This window comes from Abramis brama (genome assembly GCF_963993115.1).
Source record: "Abramis brama genome assembly, chromosome: 1".
NCBI lineage: Eukaryota > Metazoa > Chordata > Actinopteri > Cypriniformes > Leuciscidae > Abramis > Abramis brama.
Window position 1 is genome coordinate 9,995,529 of NC_139963.1, and position 20,329 is coordinate 10,015,857.

The 20,329-nt window shown below is 38.5% G+C and overlaps 2 protein-coding genes across 2 annotated transcripts; one reads left to right on the forward strand and one right to left on the reverse strand.

The window, feature by feature from the left end:
• Positions 1-1,771: 1,771 nt before the first annotated feature.
• On the reverse strand, positions 1,772-7,104 carry snu13a (SNU13 homolog, small nuclear ribonucleoprotein a (U4/U6.U5)). The gene is made up of 3 exons (XM_084128054.1): positions 6,967-7,104; positions 4,920-5,040; positions 1,772-3,092 (listed from the first exon to the last, which is right to left on the reverse strand). Exons 1-3 carry the CDS (start codon positions 6,967-6,969, stop codon positions 2,830-2,832), a joined length of 387 nt encoding a protein of 128 aa, XP_083984180.1. The 5' UTR covers positions 6,970-7,104; the 3' UTR covers positions 1,772-2,829.
• A 491-nt stretch (positions 7,105-7,595) lies between these two features.
• uqcrc2a (ubiquinol-cytochrome c reductase core protein 2a) lies at positions 7,596-19,535 on the forward strand. The gene is made up of 14 exons (XM_084136068.1): positions 7,596-7,752; positions 9,919-10,020; positions 10,097-10,246; positions 11,473-11,537; positions 11,627-11,683; positions 12,583-12,707; positions 12,787-12,884; positions 12,969-13,026; positions 14,505-14,597; positions 14,686-14,885; positions 15,939-16,019; positions 18,080-18,156; positions 18,349-18,502; positions 19,238-19,535. Exons 1-14 carry the CDS (start codon positions 7,720-7,722, stop codon positions 19,319-19,321), a joined length of 1,377 nt encoding a protein of 458 aa, XP_083992194.1. The 5' UTR covers positions 7,596-7,719; the 3' UTR covers positions 19,322-19,535.
• The last annotated feature ends 794 nt before the right edge of the window (positions 19,536-20,329 follow it).

Here is a 20,329-nt window from a genome sequence, read left to right on the forward strand (position 1 = left end):
CCTACATCTAGAAACTTTCAGTTTTATAAATGGGGGGTAATCTTTGAAGGATGAACAAAATAATGTTTTGGTCATCACATTAAAAATAACATTTAAATATATGATTTCATTTTGTAACTATAGCAGACAGATAATCATCATGGAGGCGCCGGCGCGATAGCATTGCTCGTGAACTGGTGAACTGAAGAACTGAAGCTCGTGAACTGAAGCTCGTCTCGACGTGCAGATTCTAAATATTTTAAATTATTGAATGATTTTATTTGTGTTTTAATGTTATATGAAATGTTACCATTAGTTATTTTCTCATTTTATGTCATCATGAAAAAAAAATAAGAAAAAGAAAATGAAAGATTACAATTCAGGCTATTTATAGAACGTGCTCGGCGGGCGACTCAGAGACTCCATGTTGGAGACCACTGGTGTAGAGTATACATTTCTTGGATTATAAAAAAAAAAAACACAAAAAAAACGGTGAGGGTTGATGGGTACACCCTCCCAGATCAGCCGAGTTATCAAAGCGATCAATGTGAGAAGTGTCGCAGCCTGATCTCCCTCACCTCCAAATGATCAAAGCGCGCGGCAGGTTTATATATGGCAGACACGACCTGTGTTTCTCTTCGACGGTAACTGAAAATTCAAGTTCCGATTTTTCACGTTGGATATACTCGCTCGATCAAATATAGATGTGTTAAACACGATAAGAACACAAATTCTACGTTTATTCGTTAAAACAGTCGGTATTTCCCACAATGCTTCGCTGCTTTGCAGCTGTTGGCGTACGTCACGATTACTAAGCGCTGCTATTGGCGTACTTAATGTTTACGTCACGATTATTAAGTATGTAAGGCGAACGGAACGGAACAGTTAAATTAACAATAAATTAACATTGTGAGTTACATTTTATAAACAATATTGTCAATATTGTTTGTTTTCTCTCTATTTCGCTGACGAGAATTTCAAAATAAAGCCATAGCAGAGTCTCAATGCAACAGACAGCGATGATGTTTTTAAATAGAATCCGCGTTTTGAACGAATCAATTTAATGATCAATGAACAACCACTTGCTTCTTTCCCGAACGAATCAGCCGTTTGAACAAATCAGTTGAATGAATGACTCCCTCAACTCACTTATTAAGACCAAATGAAAATCCATCTTTGCAGTGCAGAGGTGACACAGAAGTGGCATCAGATCTGGCATTAATATATTTTCACTGCATTTACAATTGCATAAATAAAGCTATCAGATCGTTAAAATTAGAAATCAGTTCATATTTAACATTCTAATTAAAGGGTACTTTAAATGTGAAACATAAAACTGCCAGTAGGTGGCAACATTTTTACGCTGTTCAGGAGGCATGTGCCACTGTTGACAAGCAAGCCAATGTTTGCGTGTACATGACCGACCGACCAATGAATAGCGACTGTAGAAAGCACAAATTTCAAATAAATTCAGTTCTTTTGAACTCTATTCAACAAACATATTAAGCAGCACAACTGTTTTCAACATTGATACTAATAAATGTTTCTTGAGCATCAAATCATCATAATATAATGATTTCTGAAGGATCATGTGACACTGAAGACTGTGATGCTGAAAATTCAGATTGTTACTGTTTTTACTGTAATCCTGATCATAATAAATGCAGCCATGTTGAGCACAAGAGACTTCTTACAAAAACATTAATAAATCTTACTGATCTCAAACTTTTAAACCACAGAGTACAACATAATCCAGCATGTTTTCCATCCTGTATTCACACACACTTCAGTCTATCAGTGAACAAGTCTGTATTTATTACAAGTCTGTAAAATGATTGACATATATAGCTTTACCTCATAACTGTTACTTTAAAAGTTCCATAATGTCAAACAATCTGTTCTCAGAAGTGGTTAAAAAAATAATTATTTCAGTAATTAAATGTACAAATGGCAAAATGAGCAGAATTAAAGGTGCACTGTGTAATATTTAGGAGGATCTGTTGACAGAAATGCAATATTATACACAATTTCAGTGTAAAGACCTTTCTTAATGAAACATTATGTTTTTATTACTTCAGAATGAGCCATTTCTATCTACACACACCATGGGTTCCCTTACATCGACACGTTTCTACAGGAGCCCTAAACGGACAGACGCGTTTCGTCTCAATATGTTGTTCTTCGTGCAAAGAAGCTAGCTAAAGTCAGCGAATAAAACACTGACACAATGAACAAGTCACAATAATATTCGCTATAACATATCGTTTTACTGAATAATTAAGTAATAATTACTTCTTAATTTATCTTTGTAAAGAAACCTCATTGCTGAACTGGCTACTCTCTGCTTTCTCAGACGATGACTTCTGTCGGCCACCGTAACTTCTGTTGGGTGCAATTCACAACCTCACCACTAGATGCCACTCATAATTACACACTGCACCTTTAAAGGTGTGGCATGTAACTTTTTCACTCGACCAAAGCATAAAAATACCATAATATGTTTGCATATATTGAGGAAACATGCCGAGTTCACATACTCGTTTCTCTGAAAAACACTTCTACATCCAGTTATTTTACTTTGAAATGTGCGTTTCCAGGCTGGAATGTTTGTTGTTGTTTTGGTCTGTGATACACGTTGCCGATTTTCATTGTCCATTGCTCTCGTTCCTGTTTCGTGTCTCAAACTGGCGACCCGTGTGAGCGCCGTCGAGTCTGAGGAGCAGGAGGTGGGAGATATTTTGAATTGGACTGCAGTACCACATTCGACCACTGGCTGTCATTCTTACAGACTACACCTTTAAGTATACAATGGCAGAATGAAAAGCGGACACTGAAGCAGGTGAGGTGAGCTCAGACGAGGAGCCTCTCGATGGCCGTCTGCAGGGACTGGATCTGAGGCCGGAGCTGAGAGCCCTCTTTAACGGTGACGGAGGAGGCGATGACGGGCCGGGACACGCCACACGCGCGACCCAGGGCCTGCTTGGAGCGCACGAACACGTACGGGACGTTCTTGTCCTCGCACAGCAGAGGCAGGTGGAGGATGATCTCCAGCGGCTCCGCGTCCGCCGCCATCACGATGAACTCCGCGATCCCACGGTTCAGGGTTTTGGTGGCTGGAAACAGTCGAGCAAAAGAGGAAGTTAGGGATGTGCCGTGCAGAATCATCATTATAGCATCAGGGCGACTCCAGGGTTTAACAAGAGGAATTTAAAGACCTTTTTAAGACCAATTAAAGAAAATTCATGGAATTAATTGAGGGGAAAATTATACGTAAATATGATCTCTAAATGTAAATGTCAAAGGAGAAACATTTGTATTAGAAAATAGGTGGTGTTCTTACTCAGGTTTTTTAAGTTGTTTTACAGTGCAAATGTCTAAAGATTATTCTTAAATCAAAAAGCATTTACTGGAGATGCAAAATGACAAAATATGAAGTTTTGTTTTCTGTGAAGTTGATCAAAATTAATTGAGTTTATGCCAATAGCCAATGAAAGCGACGTTTTCATATCTCATCGACAGATATTTGTTCTTGTTTTAAGCATAAACTCTAAAAAAATTAATAAATTTGCATTTGTATCTCAAGTAAATATCTTGATTTAAAAAAAAAAATTGGAAACAGGACAAAAATTATTATTATTTTTTATTTTATTTTTTGCCATGCATGCAACATTTAATGCCATGACTTTTTAAACTTAAAGTAGTCAATAATTGTATCCCTTTAAACTCATCTCTGATCACCAAAATGACATATTTAAGCATTTTTCCCTTGATAAAAATGTGGTCAGCTTGAATGTAACTCGACAGCCTTGCATAATTTAGTATGCACGGTTCTATGAATATGCAAATGAGCCCCGCCTCCACTCACTCAGCTCAGAGATCCACTGGTTGAACTGGGATAAAATGATTGACTACAGTGGGACTTTAACAAAGCGATATGTTGCAGGGAGGTTTTGTGTGTGATAAACCTACACAGAACACTCTCTATATTTCAATAACCTAAAAATAACTGATGACTAACATTCATTTATCGGCCTCTTTATTGAATAGTAGCTTATAATTAACGCAGATATGAGAATAAATACTGTGATTTCAGAGCGATTTGGCACGTCTAACTGAAGGGAACATGATGTGAAGCGAGATGTTTTCATTTACTGACCAAAATAGAGAAGCACGTCACGCTAAACTGCTCAATTCACAATGTAATGTGTGTGTCCTAAAGTCAAATAGCTGTTTATTCATCTTTTTATGTCTGTGAATAAAATTAGCATTTTAAAAAACCCTGACGTCAATGTTATTTGCTGCTGAATCATTTCATATCTGCGTTATTGTGGTACACGACATCTTCCATATTACTGGACAAACTTAATCTCATTTAAACCTCCATGTGATGGTTGATGTGCTCAGAATATGTGTATTAATTAAACAAAGGATCAAAACATGACAAGAACTGATTATTGACATCCATCCACTTATACAAACGCTGCATCCGAAATCACATTCTCTCTTACAAACTTATTTTTAATAAGCACTTACTTTGCAAGCTCTTAAAAGTATGTTGTATATAGTATGAAAGTCATTGAGCGTCAGTGTGTGTGTGTTAGCTTTATGTAGCGCGCTAAATCCACTGTAGATACACACAGCTTTACAGAAAGACACAGTTATTGTATAGTAATTGAATTGTATATTCTATATAGCTAATATTTCATTTGACACGTCAAGTTTTTTTTTTTTTTATTTATGTCTGTAATTAAATTATTATATAATAGGGACGAGAAATGTTTAATTTCATAATCTATAGCTTTGGTTATATACTAGTATATGGAAAACCTTCCTGACTAACCAAAAGCAAACCTTAAAACCTAAAAAAGAAGCTAATTTTGGGAAGGTTCTGTCCGAGAGTGTGTTGAGAAAGGGACGAGTTCTCCGGGTGACTCCTGTACCTTCATTGGCCCCTTTCCTCAGCTGTTTGTAGTTGGCGGCTTGCTGCACCAGGTCCAGGATGGTCTTGGAGAGAGTGGCGTCGGCCAGGGGATAGGCTTTGGGATTGACCTCTGACTCGGCCTGGAGGAGGACAGCAGCAACAGCTGTGCGTGAGTTACACATGTGCAGGGCAGATCTCTAACTGACCCAGAGAAGCTCCTGCATCAACATCTGAATAGGGCTGGGCGATATATCGCACGATATTGTTATGCGCATCTCGTCAGTAAAGCCGGTTCCTTGATTAGTAGTAAATCGCCATCACCTGCTTTCAGATGGAGCGGTGTTAAATTAACACTCCTGGGGCTGGGAGTGTATATGAGTCCACACTCAAGAGTGTAAAGTGTTAAAATATGAGTGTTAAATTAACACTCAAGAGTGTTAAAGTTAATGAGATAATTAAGTGATTAATTTAGTGATGATTGAGCATTATTGAAGACACCTGATGTTAACAAGCAGAATCACTGAAGGAGAAAATCACAAATTGTAAGCCACCGTTATGGTGATGGGTGTTTGCTTTAGTTGGGCTCTTGACCCTTATATGATTACTTTAAATTGTACTGTTGTTTGTCTGCTGTTATTGATTTATAACAGTAAAATGAACAAAGTGAAGTGTGATCTGATGGTGTTGGTTATGTTTTGACATAATCATGCTGTAATCTAAAAAATGAAACTTATTGAGATAGTGTGGTTTAACTTGTTAATTACAGCTCTGTGATTCTACAGCATATGATTATCAGTATTTTTCATAAACTCCATAATATTTAATAAACATTGTTCTGATCAAAACACTTTCAAATAAATTCATTTAGAAACACAGACATCAATAATCAGCCTGTGAATCTCAACAATGGTGACAATAATAAAGCATGTTGCAGTGGCTGCCACCAATCACAACTCATTAATGGCTCCCATCATGCATTGCGGTATGAATAAATTATGATCTGAATTGTCTTTGTAATTTACTTTTCCTAATTGAATATTCTGCTCGTCACCATTGTTGAGATTCATAGACTGAATCTTGATGTCTGTGTGTGCCTAAAAGTATGATTTTTTTTTTTTTTTTTTTTACAAATTTTAAGAAATCCTTTATATTATATCAAAAATTCTGGGCATTTACGCAGAATCACAGTTATTCTCTGATCAACAACATAAATCTACATCGGAAATAAGAATCTTAATGAGTTCATTGATCAAATTCAAATGATGATTGTCATAATATAACCAACACCATCAGATCACTTTTTTTTCTTTGTTCATCTGGCAGTTATAACTCAGATACAGCAATCAAACAAAATCTAAAGTTAATAATATAAGGATCAAGAGCCCAACTAAAGCAAACACTGATCACCATAACGGTAACTTACAATTTGTGATTTTCTCCTTCAGTGATTCTGCTTGTTAATATCAGGTGTCTTCAATAATGTTCAATCATCACTCAATTAATCACTTAATTATCTCATTAACTTTAACACTCTTGAGTGTTCATATACACTCCCAGGAGTGTTAAATTAACTGGAGTTTTTGACAAGCTGAGCCATATCGCATTAATTATCGCTGGCGATACGTCCGCGATATTAATGCGATATGGCTCAGCTTGTCAGTTAACTACGACTCTTTGTAGTAAATGCCGCTCCATCTGAAAGCAGGTGATGGTGATTTACTACTAATCAAGGAACCGGCTTTACTAATGAGATGCGCATAACAATATCGTACGATATATCGCCCAGCCCTACTCCTGAACACGTGACAGATCGCGGGCTGTTGCTGTTACACGTGTGTGTGTGTGTGTGTGTGTGTCATGGATATCAAGATGTGTGCCGGTATATAGCCATTAAAACACCACGACTTTTCATTAGAAACAAACCAATAGCGTAACATTGATGATACAGAGGCTAAAAGCAGCAGGTGTTGATGGACAGTCAGAGATACACTCTACACACACATTATGATGGAGATTATCTAAACCACAAGTTAAAGCCTATGACTACAAGAACAGCACATATTTACCATGTCTCAGGTGTGTGTGTAAACTCGGTCAGTCCTCTCGGCGTGCGATGCTTCACGGAGGACCGACAGATTCAACGCGCGATCCGCACGGCGAGCGTTCAGTGTGTGTCGCTCCGTGTTGCGTCATCAAAACGAGACGAAGAAGAGGGAAACCAACTACATAATAAAGGTGCAAGTTTTTTTTTAAAGACCAAGCTAAATCAGGGTACAATATTTATACTATAACAAATGTGTTATACCGCTTGACTAATGAAACGAACTGAAACTTACACAAATAAAGAACATAGTAAAAAATAAACAGTCATTAAAGAGTCATTAATTGTTATGTCTTCATAAACATAAAATATTTTATACTGTGTATATATATATATATATATATATATATATATATATATATATATATTTACACAGTAGAAAATATTTTATATATATATATATATATATATATATATATATATATATATATATATATATATATATATATATATAGAATTATTTTATATAAAAATAAATAATAATAAAAAAACGTTTAGTGACTAAAAGTGCATAAAAAAATGCTGCTGAACTCAGTTTCAGAAACTCGTTTTATTCAGATTTTATAAATGTCAGACCGTCCCGTTAGTATGAAACAGCTCTTGGTTCCGGTGTGTCCATATATGGCGTGTGGCTGCGGCGCAGTGTATTGTGGGTAGGTCTCCGGGTCGGCCATAGCATTAGCAGTGTTTCCCCGCGGCTGAAGGAGAGGACAGAGTCATGACGGGATTCAGAGGCTTCGCTCATCTCTCCGTGAGTCCTCCTTCTCTCACACTGCACGGCTTTCTCCTCGCCGGTTACAGGTTGTGTTTTAAACACACACGCGCTCTTTAGGGTCCCGTGGCGGGCTATGAGATGGAGTGTCATTGAGCCGGTGTCCGGCGAGCAAGCAGCTGTTAGAAACTATCCTCTCTTTATTAAACACCCGAACACACTGATCCTGGACCCGCAGGTCCTGCTGTCCTCATAGTGCTGGTCTATGGTGAATCTGCTGCTGTTTCTGTGATGAAGGTCACCGTGACACACACACTGATACTATACTTTCAGTCACATGTGACCTTTGACCCGGTCTGATCTATCATCATCATCATCATCATCATCATCCAGGATCATGATGAGACCTTTAGATCAAAGACACTATGATGATGGACTCTGGGTTCACAGGGAAACACAGGGATATCAGGGATGAAATCTGAAAATTGTGATTTTTAGGTTTGAAAAAATATTAAAAATTGACAGATAAAACTAAGCGTTTGGTTAAATGTCCTACACTGATAAAAGGCCTTTGATTTTACTCATTTTTATTAAGGCAAGTGGTTTGCGCAACACTTCTTAAAGGGACAGTTCACCTATAAATGTAGACGTTCATCGTTTACTCTCCCTCAAGTTGTTTCAAACCTGTGTGAGTTTCTTCTGTCAAACACAAACTTTTATACTTTTATGACTTTTTATATGCTATTTAATCATCAAATGTTTGGTTTCTGACATCCTTCAAAATATCTTCTTTTGTGTTGGACAGCAGAAACTCATACAGGCTTGAAACAACATGATGACATTTTATTATTATTTTAGGGTGAACTGTCCCTTTGAGTTTAAATATGTGTTTTAGTTGAAGTCAGTCAGTGTTTGTAAGTTATGTCGACTCACATTGATCAGATTTCAGTGTGTTCTTGAGTGAATGGAAACAAGCTTTTTGCGTTTGACGCTCATTTATCTTAAAATCACCATGAAATCAATATAGACTATTTTTATTTTTTATGGAATATTGCAGTATTTATTATAAATGATCTGTCCTAATCACTCCCTCTTGCAGCGACATCTCTCCGCTGAATGATATAATGTATTACAATAGAATTTTTTTTTTTTTAAAGTCTACTGTTGTACAGTAGAGTTAAGATGCCTCTCAGTGTTATAACACTAATAATAATACATTATCAAAACTTTACTTTTTAAGGAATAATCAAATTTTTCTTCCATGTTTTAATTTTAACAGTATAAAGCTCAGTTGTTTGACAAAGTTTGTTTCATTTCATATGATTAAAAGATCAATTAAATTAATATGAGAAAACGCACAACAGATTTTGTGGGTGGAAAAAATATTTCATAGAAATTATTTTTTTAATTATTAAAATTGTTGTTTTTATGAATTTGATTAATTAGACATTCTTTTTGATTATTAATTATTTTTAATTTAATTAAAACATTTAAATGAAATCCAGGAAACAGAATTTTTTGTAAAAAAAAATTAAGCGGAATTTGAGGAAGAAAATGTTAATATTTAATAGGGCCCTAAACATGTAATATTTGTCAAACTTTTAACAAATTTTAAAGTTTCATGATTTAAGTTAATTAGACATGCTTTTTGATTACTAAAATTTTAATTTAACCATTAAAATGGAGTCCCAAAAATTCAAAAAAAAAAAAAAAAAGAATCCAGAAAAATTAAATGTGGAAAAATATAAAATGGAATTTGGAGGGGGAAAAATTACGCAATTTTGAAAAAAATAAAACGGAATTTGGGAGATTTTTATTTATTTATGAAATAACATTTTTTTCTTCTTCCTCAAATTCAGTTTTGTTTTTACGAAATTATCTGTGTCCTGGATTCCATTTTAATGGTTTAATAAAATTGTAATCAAAATAATGTCTAATTAATTGAATTAATAAAAACAACCAATTATAATATTAATAAAATTTAATAATAATAAAAAAAATCTATGAAATGTTTTTTTCTTCAAAAATAAAAATAATAAAATTTAAATATATATTTTTTAATTTTAATTTTACATTAAAAAAAAATAAAATAAAAAAAGAATTCTATGAAATGTCCCCCCCCACACACACATGTTGTTGTGATCTTCATGAAGGGTGTTTCGCCCGCCTCTACTAGTGTTCTCCTCACAGTGAGTGTTTCCCCAGAGACGCTGTTATGCCGCCGCCAGGAGGAGCGAGGCTCTGACCGAACCTCTGCTGACCCGAAAGCCTGCCGCTCCACCAGCCCTCACGCCACAGGACGTCCAGGTGTGTGTGTGTGTGTGTGTCATGCTCTCAGATCACATGACCCACTGCCTAACCTCTGGTCCTGTGTGTGGTGTAGGTGTCCAAGCTTCCCAGCGGCCTCCTCGTGGCCTCTCTGGAGAACTACTCCCCCGTCTCTAAAGTCGGCGTGTTCGTGAGAGCCGGGAGTCGATATGAGACCGCCGAGAACCTGGGAGCCACTCACATGCTGCGGTTAGCTGCCAATCTGGTGCGTTCACACACACCAGCAATGATAATATAGCAGTCTGTGTGACCCTGGACCACAAACCCAGTCACATGTCGCACGGGTATATCTGTGGCAATAGCCGACAATACATTGCATGGGTCAAAATTATCCATTTTTCTTTTATGCCAAAAATCGTGAGGATATTAAGATCATGTTCCATGAAGATATTTAGTACATTTCCAACCGTAAAGATATAAAACATGTATTTGTGTGAGTGAATGCAGCACAATCGCCAACATTAATGGACAACTTTAAAGGAGATTTTCTCAATGTTTCGATTTTTTTGCACCCTCAGATTCTAGATTTTCTAATAGTTGTATCTCAACAATATCTAACAAACCATACATCAATGGAAAGCTTATTTATGCAGCTTTCAGATGATCTATACATCTCAATTTTAAAAAAAATGACCCATGTGACCCAGGGTTACATATAGCAATTATATAGCAGTGAGGTTTATTGTATGTGTTCGGTCTGTAGTCTGTGGAGACTCATTCAAGCAAGTTTTTCACTGTACTTGGTAACATGTACACATGACAATAATAAATGACTTGACGAAAATGAATACGTAATGATTGAAGTGACAATGACCTTCTTGTCACTTAGTGGTGTTGTAGGATTATTTCTGACGCGTGAGATCCAAGCAAGACGCTTCCAGTCCAGTCCTGCGTTTATCAGCTTTATTCAACACAGTTCCGATGCCGAAACACATTATAATCCACAAGTTTGCATGTCCACATACGACCCTGACACGGTCAAACAGTGTTTGCTTCCCTCATTAGTGACACCTGACGTCCCATATACGTATTAAACACACACTCCACCCAGTGTCCAGCAGTGGAACTACAGCACATGTGACCCTGGACCACAAAACCAGTCACATGGGTCAATTTTCTGAGATTGAAATTTATACATCACCTGAACGCTGAATAAATAAGCTTTCCATTGATGTATGGTTTGTTAGGACAATATTTGGTTACAACTATTTGAGAATCTGGAATCTGAGGGTGCAAAAAACTCAAAACATTGAGAAAATCTTCTTTAAAGTTGTCCATTTATGTGACTTTTGTGATCCAGGGTCACACATTATAAATCCAGCGTAATGGCTCTGACACTCATACTGAATCTGCTCTGTTAAACGTCTGTGTGAGCTGATCAGACATGCAGAGGATGTTGTGTGTGTGTGTTAAGTGTGTTGTGTGTCTCAGACCACTAAAGGTGCGTCGGCCTTCAGGATCTGTCGGGGTCTGGAGGCGGCGGGAGCCAGTCTGAGGTCAGCTTGTCTTATATTTACCCATCAATACTTTCTGTATCGCACGCTGTCATCTCTCTCACTGTCCGCTGTCACTCGCTGGTGTTTAGCGTGACGTCTTCGAGGGAACACATGGTGTATTCTCTGGACTGTCTGCGGGATGATTTGTGAGTATCTCGCAGGAAATGAGCGGTAGATGTAGGTCTAAAAATCACAGTAAATATTACGATAACGGCACAGAGAAACAATATCGCTGGAATCACTGTCGGCTGATAAACACTGTCAGCCAATCAGAATCAGCTCGAGCATTTAAAGTGGCAGACGAGCACAAGCTTATAGTAAACAGAACAATATCATCCGCTGGTGTGGACGCTAATATAGTTATCCTAGTATGTACCTGGGGAATAGGACTGTACAATTAAGGGTAACACTTTATTTTACAGTGTCCTTGTTACATATGTTACATGTACTTACAATAGTAATAACAGTAAATTATGCATAATTACATACAACTAATCCTCAACCAAACCCTAACCCTATAGTAAGTACATGTAGTTGCTTAATATTACTCAGTACTTGACGTGTAACCAAATTAAGTGCTACTATGTTCTTTTACTATGTCCCTTTAATAAGGGGAATTTAAGGCGTTGTGTCAGTAAAGAAAAAAATTGAGTGTGTAATAACAACTCAAATCTTTTATTATCCCTGACCCTGTTTAGATGTAAAGTAAATGGAGTCGAGTCGACTCTGGAAACCCTTGAGTCAAACACTCCTATTGTACATGAGTCTTCTGAAGACATACAGACTCAAATGATAAAGTTATTTATTTATTTATTAATATGGGTTAACTATCCTTTTAAATGTCTGTTTGTTTTAAAAATCAACTGCGAAACTTTAATCCCTAACTAAGTAAATCAGTATTTTTATCATTATTATTTTGTGTATTTTTCTCAAATCCACTGTGTGAGATTCGCCATATCAGAAGTCAACAACCTTAGGCACAGTTTGTGCTGTTTTATTTGTCAGATTCGGTTTGAAAATGTGTGTGTGTGTGTTTGGTGTGCAGTGAGGGCGTGATCGAGTACCTGATCAATGTGACCACAGCTCCTGACTTCAGACCCTGGGAGTTGTCTGACCTCTCGCCGAGGATTAAGGTCGACAAGGCCGTTGCAGACCAGAGCCCACAGATCGGTACAGCTCAACAGAAATGAGTGTGTGAAGTCACCTGATGACTTGCAGAGTCTGATGCGGATGTGTTTTCCCTGCACAGGTGTCATTGAGAAGCTGCACGAGGCTGCGTATAAGAACGCTCTATCCAACTCGCTGTACTGTCCAGAGCACATGGTGGGGAAGATCAGTGTTGATCTGGTGAGTGACTGACCGCAGCTCTTCATCTGTTGTTTCACCTGAGCCGTTTACAAACTCTCATCTGTGTCTGCTCTTCAATTCCAGCTGCAACAGTTTGTGGCGAATAATTACAGCAGTGCCAGAATGGCTCTCGTTGGATTAGGTAAGGCTTTCTCATCGATGTAAGTCTACTTGCGTGGTCAAAATTGTGGTTTTTGGTTGCTCTTATACATAAAGCACATTTTTATTTCAATAAATTCAGTTTTTGTCTCCTAAAAGAAAGAACCGATTCTGAACTGTCTGAAACGAGTCATCAGTAATTCCAGTCACTTCCTGTGTAGGTTCACTTCACTTCCCTATGTAGGTTTGTCACACATTTGCATAATGCCAGCCAATGGTCAGAGCTGAGTAGACCAATCACAACAGACTGAGCCATCTGACCAATCAGAGCTAGGGCTGTCACTTTTTATTCGATATTCGAATATGCATTCGAACATGACGTGAAATATCCGAAATCGAACTATAAATAAACTATCCGGTTTTTAAAGTGCCATGTTTTGCGGTATATGACTCGTTTGCTTTTTATTTTATTGTTTGCCATCTCATCCAGTAGCGGCCGCACTAAACGTATTGTAGCGTAGGCCCATGACCAAATCAAGCGAATAATAGCCAATAGCCAGCTTGTTTTGAAAATGGAAGATAACGACAAGACTAAAGAGATCGTGCTGTATTCCTGCCTATTACACACACACACACACACACACACACACACGACCCACAGAAAAGACGCGTGTCAGTATCGAGTTCTCTTTCGGGCTTGAACAAACCATAACACACAAATTATGCCAAGTGTCCGTTTTGTCGAGTGTCTTCATAAGAGCAGTCTTAAATGATTTAAATAAAGTCTTAAATGAACGTAGAGATTTGTGAGATAATGGGACGTGTGTCAGATCGCGTCTCTGTCCGCAGCGGCTGGCCTTAATGTCATTAATGTTAATCAAAGAACAAAGGTAAGAGAGTAAATTACTCACTCAGACCCGGCGCCAGGAGGATTGTTATACCGGTAGCCTAATAATCATGAATGCACTCCGCTATCTTTTAACACATCTCCGGCGAACGGCTTTTCACGCAAAAGAAAAACTCTTCATGAAGCGCAGTGAAATTCAGCGATCATGTGGCGTTTCCTGATGGACCGAGGTTGTTCGTTAACTTCATTTTACATTTTACTCGTAGATATTCTAATATATTCGAATACATTGCTTGATAATCAATATTGATATTGATTTTTCTCAAAAGTGACAGCCCTAATCAGAGCTGAGTAGACCAATCACGACAGACTGGGTCATCTGACCAATCAGAGCTGAGTAAATGAAAGATTGAATCTTTTATCTAACCAGTTCAGACACTGAGAAAAGATCTGATGCTGCGATTCTGAGATAAAGTTCTTTTTGATCTTTGATGGATGTAAACATATTATAGGAGACCTCAAAACCACATTAGTAGCCTTTAAAACAGCAAAATAGGGGCACTTTTAGAGTCGAGAAGACAAAGATACTGCTTTGTAGCTTCTATTAACTAAACCAGACCGTGTGATGAGTGAATGTTGTTGATGATTCTCTCTGTGTGTGTGTGTGTGTGTAGGAGTCAGTCATGCTGCTCTGAGGAAGGTGGGAGAGCAGTTAGGCGGACACTCAGGGGCCGGAGCACCAGCAGCCAAAGCCGTTTACCGTGGCGGTGAGTGAGAGCATGCGTTTCACTGCAGTGATGAGAGTGTGTGTGTGTGTGTGTGTGAGCCTGATGAGTGACGGCTGCTGTTCTGCAGGAGAGCTGCGTGTGCAGAATGGAGGAGGGCTGGTTCACGCGCTGATGGCCTGTGAGGGGGCCGTGACAGGCTCCGCCGAGGCCAACGCCTTCAGTGTCCTGCAGAGGCTTCTGGGAGCCGGGCCGCACGTCAAGAGAGGGTCCAACGTCACCAGCAGACTCAGCCAGGGCATCGCCAAGGCCACCGCTCAGCCCTTCGATGTGAGGAACGCTCATGTGTCTTCACTGCTCTCAAGTACACATGCGTACTCAAGCTCTGGCTTAGTGCTGGGCGGTGTGAGCAAAAAATTATATCACGATATATATAATTGTTCAAACAGATACAGTTTTTTCAAGCATCACTGGGTGTTAACCACATTTTCTACTGAGTGAGAGAGGAAATACTGCAGTAGATTGACTCAGAATGCCCTATTTTACTGTCATGAGTGAATATTGTAGAAAAATCCACTCTAGTATTAATACAGGTGTGTGTTTACAAAGAGGTCCAGCAGGAGGCGCTTTAGGAGCGGCAGAAACAGCGGTTTCCCCGGTAACGGCTGTACACAAAGCAGTTTCCCCGGTAACGGCTGTACACAAAGCAGTTTCCCCGGTAACGGCTGTACACAAAGCAGTTTCCCCGGTAATGGCTGTACACAAAGCAGTTTCCCCGGTAATGGCTGTACACAAAGCAGTTTCCCCGGTAACGGCTGTACACAAAGCAGTTTCCCCGGTAACGGCTGTACACAAAGCAGTTTCCCTGGTAACGGCTGTACACAAAGCAGCGCAGCGCTCATAAACGCTGCTTTATCAGGAAAGATTAAATGAAAATAACATCGAAACTTTTCTAAAGACCGTCAGTTCACTTCAGATACATTCATATAAAAACACCCGCGCCGCGTTTTGACTTTGAAATGTGCAGCGCTCGTGTTTATTCAACGATATCAAAGCCTTTTGGAAAATCTATTTGTGGTGGGCTGTGTTGATATTGTGAACCAATGAATGGGAAACACTGTAATATAGTTTAACCAATCCATCCTCACCGTCAGGCTTAGTAACACACACAGCTGTGCAACACACAGTGCAACAGTGAAAAGACCCTCTCAAACAGTGTCACGCCGTGTTCCCAACATTGTTTAAGTGACATACACCGGTATTGCGGTATATTAAAAATTCATATCATAACAGGAACAAACACCGGTATTCAGCATGAACCGGTATAACGCCCAACACTACACTTGCTACAGTTGAGATGTTTCTGGTGTGTTTTCTGCACAGGCCACGGCTTTCAGCGCCACGTACTCGGACTCTGGGCTCTTCGGGGTGTACGTCATCTCTCAGGCAGACTCGGCCCGCGAGGTGAGTGCACTTCAACACACCCTTCCTTGCCACACAAAACTTCAAAATACTGTTTTCTGCAGAGCTGCTTTACATCTGAATTAACTTTAGTCCATAATTGATGAATTTTGCAACATTGACACAGTTATCGAACTCAATTGAGTCAACACTGAACTGACTCGTAGTGAATAACAACTCCATTGTGTAGGGCTGGTCCGAATACCAATGTTTTGAGCGTAAAGTATAATGAGGTTGGGTTCTTTCAACTGTCCATCCTGTTAAAAACGGCTTGGCTATATAAGATAATTGTAAAAAGGAGTATTGTATTTTGCCATATTTGATAGTGTAAACATATTCAAGCAAAAACAACAACTAATATTCAAAATCCCAAAATTAAAAATCGAATACCAACCCACCGAACGGATATTCGGGTCCAGCCCTACTTCTGTAGAGATGCTTGAGCTGAATTTAACTCGTTTCATAACACTGACAGAGTTATTGAACTGAACTGAATCAACATTGAACTAAATTGAGCTGAATAGTTGATTCATTAACTTTTCTCTGTTATTGAACTGAACTGAATCAACACTGAGCTGAATAATGTTATAATTTTCTCATATTTGATGAAGTTTGCATCATTGAATCATTATTTTCCTGTTTGTCACTGTGAAGCTGCTTTGAAACAATCTGAACTGTATAAAGCGCTATAGAAATAAAGATGACTTGACTTAGCTGTGTAAGGACAGATTCATTCAAAAATGAAAATCCTGTCATGATTCACACACTCTAATGTTGTTCCAAACACACACGTTGTTATATTTCCAAGCTCTTTTACACTCAGTGACAGTGTTAGTATTTGTGGGTGATCCTCTCAGGGGTGGCTGCAAGATTCTCATTCATGGTTTGCAAAAAAAAAAAACGCACACACACAAAACCCCGAAACATGTCTAGGGGAAAATCACCCCATAAAAAGTTCTGGAATTCAAGTCGATTCGTCAAACCGTTCTCGAATAACGTGCAAATGAAAAATGAACGTTAAAATGAACGTGAGGCTGTATCTCTGCAACGCTTTAGCGTATTCTCACCAAACTTGGTGTGTGTTAAGACAACTCTGACCTGAGGCCACCTGCACACACTTCTGCTGAGGCCGTTTCAGCGCAGCGCCACCTAGTGGTCTGGAAATAGAAAAATTTCTATTCATTCATTTTTCATTATAACTTCTGAATGGTGTGGCCAAAAATCACAGAACTGGTGTCGTCAGATTTGGTGTAGTGTGCCGAGTCGAAGGATACCCAATATTCCCATATCAGCCATTTTTGGCGTCTGCCATTATTTTTTTTTATTATTTGAATTAAAATGACTTTACAAAGGCATTGCCAAAATGCATCAAACGCATCATTCCGAAACTCGGTATGTGTCTTCAGCATCATGCCCTGACAGTGCTAGTACTAGTTTTGGGGCAGCGCCACCTTGTGGTTAAAAGTTATAATTAAATTTCCAAAAAGTTGAATAATTTTTTTTTTAATAGATTTATTTTTGCCGTTTTCACTTTTTTATTTATTAATGAGAGAGGACAGTTCAGAATGGACAGGAAGCAACGTGAGACAAAGAGGGGGGGGACGGGATCAGGAAAGGTCCACGAGCCGGGACTCGAACTCGGGATGCCTGAAGCGCAGCCACGCTATATACGCTATACGCTAGCCTATATAGGCGCTGACGAGCTATTAACTTTTGATTAAATTAGCCTATTGCAATGAAACTGGTCTACTGAAACTAACTACTTTTTTTTTTTTTACTTTTCCTAGACCGTTTTTATTTTTATTTTCACCATGTTCGATTCAGATCATCTTTAGACTGTGCTGGCAAAAGGTTACGGATTTCATGTCAATAGACAAACCGTTTTCGTTTACCGCATCAACAAAGTTGATAACATGATACCAAAGCGACTCTGGGGCTGTATCTCCGCAATGCTTTGGCATATTGACACCAAACTTTTATCATCGTCACCTCACTCTGACCACAACACATCATTTTGGTAAAGCGTATTAAAAGTAAATGTCCAATGCCCTCTCTCTCTGCAGGTGATCAATGCAGCCGTGGCACAGGTGACGGCTGTGGCTGAGGGTAAACTCACTGAAGAGGATCTCACCAGAGCAAAGTGAGTCTAACACCGACCAAATCACCAGTCTAAGCTTTTACACCCATAATGCACTGCCAAATAATCAGTGCCTTCTGAACTAATACAAATGAAATGCTTGTAACTACAGGAAATATTTCTGTAAAAAATGTAGTCTACGACAGGCTTTCATAACTCCGCTGTGGTCGAGCTCAGAGCTGTGTGTGTGTGTAGGACCCAGCTGAAGGTGGATTACCTGATGTCTCTGGAGAGTTCGGAGAGTCTTCTGGAGGAGTTGGGTGTTCAGGTGATCAGCAGCGGCTCCTACAGCTCCCCCGAGTCCATCACGCAGGCCATCGACTCCCTCACCGCCAGCGACGTGTGCAAAGTAAGACTTTTAACCAAGCGTGAATCCGACACGGAAGTGACTCAAACTGCGATTCATCGACTGGCCACTAGAGACCGGCTCTCGAAGAGAGCCAATCCCATAGACCCCCATTATAAAATGCCGAACTCTACAGCTGAGAAATGTGTTTTCAGCCTGGTACAAAAATTGGTTTGGTCTATATAGCTAATTTTGCCCTTCATGAAAACTGTGAGGGAGGTGATTTTTTTTATTTTTTTATAACTCATCCGTTTAAATTAAATTGAGCCTCAAAGTTCTGCATAATTAAGGGCGTGGCCACTTGAGTGACAGGTGGACTGCCAAGATGGCGACGGTTGGCTCCGCCCACTTTGGGCTTTAAAAATGCTCTTCAGAAACACTACGGGTGACGCCACGCACACTACTCCATATCTTTTTTACAGTCTATGCTTTTAACTCATGACAAGCCAAATTCTCCTTGATCCTCTGAGTTCTTGCACTGAGCACAAGACCATTTATTGAACCGAAGTGACAGAAAGCTCAGACACCGAGAAAGCAGCCCGAGCGAGAATGTCACCAAGAGCTGTCGTGATGATTTTGCCTTGATGAAATGTCCAAAAAAGCTTTTTTTATATTAGTGATCTAAATAAACATTTCTTGTGATAAATAATATAGACTGATAGCTTACCTGGTGGTTTTGCTAGTGACTCATGAAGGTTAAAGCAGTAAAAGGCAACTTGTGTTTTGTTTTGTCTACAGGCTGCGAAGAAGTTTGTTGAAAGCAAGAAGACCATGTCAAGTTGTGGACATCTGGCCAACACACCATTTGTGGATGAATTGTGAGGGAAAGTCCTAATATAAGGTGCACACATTGTGCAGCTGCTTTATCCAAGTGTAAAAAATAATCCTGATTACTGTTGACAGTTGTATTTTTCTGGTCTTGTTCATCATGAAGTCTGGTCATTAGTAACGGTGTACTGAAAGCACAGCCATCAGTTTCTTCCTTTTCACTGTATATGTGCTGTACATTCATTAAAGCAAGTCTAACGGTCATAAATACTGCTCGTCTGCTTCATAATTTTGTCAATTATTTCTTTCATAAATGTTCATCTGTGTCAGTTCTTCCAGTGAACTGCAGAGGGAGACAATGAGAAGATAAATGTGGGGGGAAATAACATTGTGATTGTGTTTATGGTTTTAAAAAAGCTATGTGTGAATTATTAAAAGTAATAGACTAAAACTAAAGATGTTTGTTTTGGCTGCATTTAAAAAATAGTTTCACCAAAACTCTATTTCTCTAGAATCAGGTCACGCATGATTTATATATATATATATATATATATATATATATACACACACATACATACAGTGATTTATATATATTTAAACTAACCTATATAGTTTTAGTCAAAGATCAGTCAATGAAAAAAAAAAAAAGATTTTCAACATACTTTTCTCATAGCTAAACAAAGTATTGAGTATTTGTCATAAGGTTACTGAAGTATGAACACTAACAATATTGTTCATTTACTTTTTGGATATTTCCATAATATGTAAATCAATTATGATTAGCCTATTGTAATTTGAGCAGTCTCTATCCACATGCTCATACATTAGAAAACATTTTCCAGTGTCTATCTTCATTTTTGTCTGCTTAATATCAGCTTTTTCGACATTATCCTTTTTTTTTACTACTTTTTATTTATTTTTTATCTGTAATGTAAACATAAGCTGCGCAACTAAACGCATTTTTATGGCGATCTCATGCTTTTTGGACCCCGCAGCTCGACATTCATAATACAAATGGCCTCTTTCTCCTTCGTCCAGAACGCATATATTGTTCATGAACTG